Here is a 9,031-nt window from a genome sequence, read left to right on the forward strand (position 1 = left end):
TAAAAATAATGCCTGGCCAGGCGCTGGTGGCTCATGCCTGTAATCCCAGCTCCTGAGAAGCTCATGTCTATAGCCCAAGACGGGTTCAAATGTTTCTGCCCTCTTCCAACATACTGGCCAGTTTATTAATAAATAAACCCCCTTTCTCTGCCCTCACCACTACTAGTCTACTGATACAGTTTGTCCCTGTTTTGCTTTTTTGCTATACTGCAGTTTGGATTCTGGGCCTCCCACTTGCTAAAGGCAGGTGCTCTATCACCTGAGCTATGCAAGAGTCCCCAGAGCTGTGAAATAGTTATTTTTCAGACAGGGTCTCATCTTTTGCCTTTGTCTAGCCTCAGACCACAATCTTGCCAAGTAGCCAGTATTACCAGTATGAGCCACTGCACCTGGCCACTATTGGTCTCTTTAATTGGCATACTGAGGCAAATGGCTGGCTGGACATGTTGGAACCCTTAGAGCTAAACCTCTGGCCTGTAACTGTAGAACCCCTGCCTAGCAAGAGCAAGGCCTGGAGTTCAAACTCCTGTTCTCTCAAAAACAAAACACTATGGGTAAAGGTGGTGGACATCCTTTGCCTACACCATGCTCTTTCATGCCTGTAACTTCAGCAACATGTTCCCTTACCTACACCACCCTTGCCCCACTTCTTCCTCTGCCAGCAGACTCATTCGGGTACCACTGCCTCCACGAAGTCTTCCCTAACTCTTCTCCCTGCCCCCATCACCGCCTTCCCCCCTCCACCAACACTTCTGTGGACAGCAGTGATCTGTTCCTCTACCAAGCAGAGGTCATGGGTCATCTGCCTTTTTGGCACCACTGCCTGGCACTGTACCTACATACAGCAGTCAGTAAATAAATGCAGGAGCAAGCTTGAAATAAAAAGGGAAAAAATGCAAAGGTTAATTCAAACCTCAGTTTTGTCAGAGTCATCATTTCCCAGAAACTCATCATCTTCTTCCCTCCCAGAGCTTCTTGAGGGTCCTGACTGGTGGTTGGGGGTTTCACCAGGATTCTCAATGTGTATTGTGGTGGCATCTGAGTTTGCTGCTAGAGAAGTGGCTGCATCACCAAATTCTGAAATCAAGAAGAGCACAAAGATCAATGGACTTTCTCACAGAGGAAGAGCAATGTTATATTTGTATGTATATGTATATATGTAACATATATAATTTTATTGTTATTATTAGTAGTTGTACAGAGGGATTATAATTCTGTAAGTCAGGTACTAAGAAAAATTATTTTTGGACACTGTTACCCCTTCCTTTGCTTTCCCCAGTTTCCCCCTGAAGCAATGCTTTTTATTGAAAGACAAGCTTTATAGACCCAGCAAGGATGAACTAGGCTACATAGCAAGATTCTGTCTCAAGTTAAAAAGGAAGAAAGAGGAAAAGAGAAAAATCTCTTCTAGAAATTGATCTGACAGAATTAAGTGATGATGAAGATAAACAGAATTTGGAGGTAGACTGGGATTTTAGTCCTGATTCAGCTACTCATTGACTACATCAGCTTTAGGAACTTGACCTCTTGAACTTCAGTTACCATCCTACAATAGAGAGAATAATATTTAAAGATGTCCAGAGCAGGGTGCTAATGACTCACACCTGTAATCTTAGCTAGGCAAGAGGCCTCATGAGTTCTGAGGATCGCAATTAAAGGCAGCCCTGATAGAAAAGCCTGTAAGACTCTTATCTCCAATTAACCACCAGAAAAGCACAAAGTGGTAGAGCACTAGCCTTGAGCAAAAAGAGGTCAGGGACAATGTCCAGGCCCTGAGTTCAAACCCCACAACCAACCAAAAAAAAAAAGAAGTAAAAAATAAAGATGTCAGGAGAGTTAGGAATATTACCTAAGTCAAGTTCTTTTTTTTTTTTTTTTTTTTTTTGCCAGTCCTAGGCCGTGAACTCAGGGCCTGAGCACTGTCCCTGGCTTCTTTTTGCTCAAGGCTAGCACTCTGCCACTTGAGCCACAGCGCCACTTCTGGCCATTTTCTGTATATGTGGTGCTGAGGAATCGAACCCAGGGCCTCATGTATACGAGGCAAGCACTCTTGCCACTAGGCCATATTTCCAGCCCCCTAAGTCAAGTTCTTAATAGAGTAGAGGGCCCTCTCTAAACCTCATTCAAGTTCAAGAAAGTTTTAATGGAGCCAAGGGCTGGTGGCTCACACTTATAATCCTAGCTACTCAGAAGGCTGAGGTCTAAGGATCATGGTTCAAAACTTCCTTCCTAGGAAGGAAAATCTATGGGACTCATCTCCAGTTAACTATCAAAATGCCAGAAGTGGAGCTGTGGTTCAAGTAGTAGAGGGCAAAAAAAGTTGAGCAAAAAAACCTCAGAAACAATGCCCAGACCTTGAGTTCAAGCCCCAGATGGGCAGAAAAAAAATTATTGAAACTATTTCCTAATATCTATGTGATCACTATAGAAAACATAAAGGCCAAAAAAAGTGGAATAATGAATAAAAATCACTTAGTCAAGGGAAGCAAAGAAATGGAGGAATGAAGAGTGAACAAATGCAGCAGTGGTATTTACTAGACACTATGTTGAAAATGACCTGTACAATTTGTGGTGGGGATGAGAAGGAAAAACTGGGAGACAGCAAGGGAAGGGGTGACATACTCTTTACCTGACTTATGTAACTGTAACTCCTCCGTACATCTCCTTTATAATAACAGTAAGATAAACAGTGTGGCTGTGGAAGAGAAAGGACAAGTGTAGCCAAAGATGAAATCTGAGGCAGAGGAAGGAGGTTCATGGAGGTATAGCTCAGTGGTAGAGTGCTTGCCTAGCACAAGCCAGGCCTGATTTAATCCCCAACACTGGGGGGAGGGGGAAAAGGCCTACTCTGGCTATAAAGTAGATGACAGAGAGGCAAGGCAGGAGGAAAAGGAATCCGAAGAAAATAAGGCTATAATTGAGGCAAAAAGAGATGATGATCTTGAACATGGGGGAAGCAAAAGTAGAAACAGTGACTGTGGTATTTGCCTAAGATGACATTTCTCTTTAAAATTCCTGTTTCTTCCTCAAACAGTAAGAGAATCTATGGGGCTAGAATGTCTAGGTTCAAATCCAATTACTTTCTTCACCGAAATAGAGAAAGCAATCCATAAATTCATATAGAACAGCAAAAGACCTAGAATAGCCAAAGCAATTCTAGGCAAAAAAAAGCAGTGCAGGAGGTATCACAATACCAGACTTCAAGCTCTACTACAGGGACATCATAACAAAAACAGCCTGGTATTGGTATAAAAACAGATAGGAAGACCAATGGATTAGAATTGAAGATCCAGAAATAAAACCACACTCTTACAGTCAGCTGATATTCGACAAAGGAGCTAAAGACATACAATGGAATAAACATAGCCTCTTCAACTACTGGTGCTGGGAGAACTGGGCAGCCATATGCAGAAAACTCAAAGTAGACCCAAGCCTATCACCATGCACCAAGATCAACTCAAAATGGATCAAGGACCTCAATATCAGACCTGAATCCTTGAAACTACTGAAGGTCAGAGTAGGAAAGACTCTAGAACTTATAGGCACAGGAAGGAACTTCCTGAATATAGTCCCAGGGGCACAACAAATAGGGGAGAGACTTGACAAATGGGACTACTACAAATTAAAAAGTTTCTGCACAGCTAAGGACATAGCCACCCAAACAGAAAGACAGCCAACCATATGGGAAAGGATCTTTACCAGCACAGCAACAGACAAAGGCCTAATATCTGTCATCTACAGAGAACTCAAAAAACTAAGCCCCTCCAAGCCCAATAAACCAATTAGGAAATGGGCAAAGGAGCTAAAGAGAGACTTCACAAGAGAAAAATAAAAATGGCAAAGAAACATATGAGAAAATGTTCAACATCCCTGGTAGTAAAGGAAATGCAAATAAAAACAACCCTGAGATACCACCTCACCCCAGTTAGAATGGCCTATACTCTGAACTCAGGCAACAACAAATGCTGGAGGGGGTGCGGGGAAAGAGGAACCCTTCTCCATTGTTGGTGGGAGTGCAAATTAGTACAACCACTTTGGAGAACAGTATGGAGGTTTCTCAAAAACCTCAATATAGACCTACCCTATGACCCAGCCATACCACTCCTAGGCATCTATCCTAAACAGCAAGTCCCAAAATATCAAAAAGACATTTGTACTTCCATGTTTATCGCGGCACAATTCACAATAGCCAAAATATGGAAACAACCCAGATGCCCCTCCACAGATGAATGGATCCAAAAAAATATGGTACCTATACACAATGGAATACTACATAGCGATTAGGAATGGTGAAATATTGTTATTCGCAGGGAAATGGTCAGAACGTGAACAAATAATGTTGAGCGAGACAAGCCTAGAACACAGAAAACAAAGGGGCATGATCTCCCTGATATATGACTGTTAAGAAAGGGAGACGGAGGGCTGGGGATATGGCCTAGTGGCAAGAGTGCCTGCCTCATATACATGAGGCCCTGAGTTCGATTCCCCAGCACCACATATACAGAAAATGGCCAGAAGTGGCGCTGTGGCTCAAGTGGCAGAGTGCTAGCCTTGAGCAAAAAGAAGCCAGGGACAGTGCTCAGGCCCTGAGTCCAAGCCCCAGGACTGGCCAAAAAAAAAAATAAAGAAAATGTTTAAGAAAGGGAGACGGAGAGACAGTAGAGACCAGGTCTGTGAAACCAAAAACTGCTTGTCAAATAGTATTTCCCACAGGATTTGGGGAGCGACCCAACAGTATGTAACTAAAACCAAACAACTACTCAACATGTAAAGGTCAAAAACTGACCTCTCAGGGGAATACAATAGCTCAAAAGCTATGCATGTACATTCATATAAGACTACTGTCGACATATTGTCTAATATCGACATTACATTTAAAGCCCTAGGCGAATTTTCTTGGGCCTGGCCACGTGGCTACTGTATATGTTCTTGATACATTGTATATTGTATATATGTCTACCTGACCTAGAGAAGGGAAAGAAAAACAGGGCGTAAGATATCACAAGAAATGTACACACTGCTCTACTATGTAACTGTACCCTTTTTGCACAACACCTTGTCAAAAAAAATTGTGTTCAATTAATAAATTAAATTTTAAAAAAAGATAGGAGTACCTCTGCTTCCATCACTAATGTAGCTCTTTAAAAAGAAAAATCCAATTACTAACTGATCTTTAGGCAAATCAGCTTTCCCCAGGGGTACGTGTGTGTGTATGTATGTGTGTGGACACGTGCGTGTGCATACACACCAATTCTAGGAATTGAACTCACGACCTTCACATTCTTACTTGGCTTTTTTACTCACAGCTAGTATTTTGCTACTTGAGCCATCCACTAGCTCCAGATTTTTTGATAGTGGAGATAAGTCTCTCAGATTTGTCTGTCTGAGCTGTCTTCTAACCAAAATCCTCAGATCTCAGCCTCCTAAGTAGCTAGAATTATACATGTGAGCAACTGAAGCCTAGCTTACTTCTTTTTTCTTTTTCTTTCCACCTCCTCCTCCCCCTCCCCATCCTTCTCCTTTTTGTGGTGGACCTGGGGCTTGAACTCAGGGCCTAGGTGCTGTCACTAAACTCTTCTGCTCAAGACTAGTGTACTACCACAGCTCTACTTCTGGGTGTGTGTGTGTCTGTGTCTGTGTGTCTGTGTGTCTGTGTCTGTGCTTAATTGGAGATAAGAGTCTCATGGACTTTCCTACCCAGGCTAGCTTTGAACCACAACCCTCAGATCTCAGCTTCCTGAGTAGCTAGGATTACAGACATGAGCCACAAGCACCTGGCTACTTTCCTCATCCTTAAAACAGGAAGAATAACTATTTTATAACTTGATGGATACAAGGATTAAGTGAATTATTATTTGTAAATCACTTATAAAAGTACCTGACATATAGTGAGTGCTATATAAGAGTTCATAAAACACTAGGAAATTACTGTGCCAAATGTATGATTCTTGTTCCCAATCTGAAGGGTCACTTGAAAAATGGAACAGCTGGTGTGGAGAAAGTGGAAAAATTTTGGTGTGGTCAACATCCTTTATCAAAATTTCTGAAATAATTTTGTATGTGGTGTTGGAGACTGAACCCAAGGCCTTGAACAGGTTAGATAAGTGCTCTACAACCCATTTGTTTATTTTGTTCTGGTTTTATCTATTTATATTAGTACTGAGTTGTTGTTTTTAAATGTAGTGCCCTGTGCTTACTAGGTGGATTCTCTACCACTTGAACCCCACCACCAGCATTCTGAGGTAGGTAGGATCTCATAAACTTAGCCAGGGCTGACAGCAAACTGGAGATCCTCCTAATTCCACTTCCTGAGTGGCTCGGATTACAGGTGTGTGCTACCACACCCAACTGAAACAATATTCTTTAATATACAGGCCAGTGTACCATGAAAATCTGTTCCTATGGCTGTAGAAATAGTGATCGTAAAGATAAAGGTCAATGCCCATCTGCTGTACCTTCAAACTGCAAGTCATCTGCAGCTGCCATTCAGCCAGCCGGTCTTCCTCCAGTTTTGAGGAAGAAAATGTGCAGGGGTCTAAAGGGAGAAAAATAAATAAAACTTAGGATAATAGAATGAGATGCCTGTAAATAACTCGCATTTCAACATCAGAAACGGTATTGCTTTCCCTTGCCTCCTTTTTCAGTGGGCTTGGTACATTTCCATAAAGATAACCACTGAGCCTCGGATGTCAATACTACTGTCAGAATCCTGCAGAGGAAGTTCAAAGGCTCCATGTCATCTCCAGTGTGTCCATGTTTATGAACTAGTTGCAGCTCGGTGATGGAAGAACGAGGAAGGAGAGGCTGGGAGTTGTAAGGAGCCCAGCCAGTGGTTAAAAGCACAGGCTCTAAGGGTCAGACAGACCTGGGTTGGATTCCAATTCTGTGGCTTCTCTGCTGTGTGGGCGCTCATCGGGGCCTCGGTTTCCTCATCTGCAAAATGGGTTCATAATGGTCTAGCCCATTAAATGAGATAGGGCATGTAAGGCGTTGAGAGCAGAGCGAGGCAGTTAGTAGTGAAGCAGAGGCAGGTGTTTTTACTGAGGGGCGGGGTGGGTGCCGAGCTGCAGTGGGCCAGGCGGGCAAGGAGACCCTCCCCTATCTCGGCCCCGAACCCACCTCACACACGCGGCCGCCTCACCTGGCGCGGCACGGGCCTGCGAGGCTCTCCCGCCGGTTTCGGTCCCGTGGAATTGCCGGAAGCCGGAGATCCGGGCGGGGGGGCGGGGGCGGAACTTCTCCGCCTCCTCCGGGAGAAGCCCCTCCTTCTTAAAGCGACCGCAACACACAGAGACCGTCCCAGGCCGCAGTGCGCATGGTCGGATCCTTCCCCGACCCCTCCCGGGGTTCTTAAAGAGATAGGCAGGGCGGAGCGGCTAGGCGTGGCGGATGACGGGGTCGGAGCTGTCTCCCGTATTCCCTAGCGTTTGTGACTGTCTTAGGGTTTGTTTATATCTCTGACGGTCCTGGGCTGGAACCAGGCGCTCTCAAGGCTGGTGCTCAACCACTTGAGCCACAACTCCAGTTCCTGCTTTGGGGCGATTAACTGGAAATTAAGAGTCTCACAGACTTTCCTGCCTGGGCTGGCTTGAACTGCGACCCTCAGATCTCAGCCTCCTGAGTAGCTAGGATTTCGGGGGTGAGCCACCAGCTCCAGGTTATTTATGCCTTTTATGGAAATACAAAGTAGGACAATAAAAGATGACAGTGACAATTAAAAACAGATCACCCAATTCCTGGATTTCTTGAAAATTTGTGGAAGTGGGCCTGGGAATGTGGATTAGCAGTAAACTGCTTGTCTAGCTTGCATGAAGCCCTGGGTTCGATTCCTCAGCACCACATACACAGAAAAAGAAAAATTGAGGAAGTGATGTTGGCAATTACAATATAAGTTTGTGCAATGGGAGAGCCAGGGAATCATTTTGACTTTAAATCTGAGCATCCCCCAGAGCATCTCACTCTGCCCTTGTAGGGCAGAGCTTGGGGGCTGGGCAAGGGAGAGGGCCTCATTGTTGGCCTCCCCAGACACCCTGACCTCTACAAGGAATACATCAGGACCCAACACAGGAGAGTTTCAATCTACCTCCTGCTTCTATAGGATTAGTGCTTATATAGTAGCCCTCCAGACTTTGGGGATCATTTCCTCCTCCTATGAGGTGGCTGCTTTCATCTTCCAGGGCCTTTGCTTCTCTAGTCACCTGGGAAGCAATGCTGACTAGAATTATCTTTTGTCCATCTGTGCCAGCCTGTGAGGCTTTGAGGGTAGAGAACAGAAATAATTATGGTTGTCACTGGGCTCCCACTATGAGCCTTGTGGCCAAATGGAAAGACTTTACTTCTGATTAATAATAACTTTATATGTTAATGGTTATTGTTGCCATCTGACTGGTGCGCAATTAGATATAATCACGTTATTATTTACTCATACATTTTTCATGTATTTTTAAACTGGCATCGTCATGTATGAAGGAGCTCTAATTCCCAGCTCAATCCTGCAAGCTTGGGGGAGCAATCCTCACTGTACCAAGAAAAAGCTGATGCTGAAAATACGAGCAGGGCACTTTTGGTGGAGTACATACCAGGAATGAATCTCCATCACAAATTGAAGTGTGCCACTGTGTCACTCACCTCATATGTACCATTTTGTCTTCACTTCCCCTGCTGCTAATCTTGGAAGAGGCAACTAAAAAACTGCTTTTCCTGGGCTGGCAAGTTAACTAAAAGCTGGGAAGCCAGTACCTCCTCCCTCATACACACACATTGCTTCTGTGTTCTTGGACCTGCACTATTCCCTGTTACAGTCACTTTACAACCATCTTGGTGTCCAGGAAAGACAGGATTCACACATATGCATCTTGTGACAAGAGGCAAACTGCCCCCTAATCAGATGATTCCTTGTTATCATCTTGAAGAGAACAGCCAAAAATTACAAACCACCTTCTATGCCTTCAGAAACAAAAACTGAAGCCAATTAGTCAAATAGTCCATACCTGTGGCTTTGGGACAGTCTTAAGAATGCATATCTTTCTTA

General features: G+C 44.1%; 1 protein-coding gene across 7 annotated transcripts in view; it reads right to left on the reverse strand.

Moving 5' to 3' along the window:
* Yipf1 (Yip1 domain family member 1) overlaps positions 1-7,259 on the reverse strand; it is a 40,017-nt gene extending 32,758 nt beyond the window's left edge. For 2 of the 7 annotated variants that reach the window (XM_048351366.1, XM_048351361.1), the window contains exons 1-3: positions 7,142-7,259; positions 6,456-6,535; positions 914-1,077 (exon numbers count right to left, since the gene is read on the reverse strand). In XM_048351366.1, coding sequence (XP_048207323.1) covers positions 914-1,077; positions 6,456-6,486 — 195 coding nt within the window. In that variant the 5' untranslated portion in view covers positions 6,487-6,535; positions 7,142-7,259. Of the gene's footprint in view, positions 1-913; positions 1,078-6,455; positions 6,536-6,865; positions 6,934-7,119 lie in introns of those variants that run through there. The other 5 variants (XM_048351362.1, XM_048351364.1, XM_048351363.1 and 2 more) reach the window with 5 other exon arrangements.
* Positions 7,260-9,031: the final 1,772 nt, after the last annotated feature.

The sequence above is a fragment of the Perognathus longimembris genome, chromosome 7 (assembly GCF_023159225.1).
Source record: "Perognathus longimembris pacificus isolate PPM17 chromosome 7, ASM2315922v1, whole genome shotgun sequence".
NCBI classification, from domain to species: Eukaryota; Metazoa; Chordata; class Mammalia; order Rodentia; family Heteromyidae; genus Perognathus; species Perognathus longimembris.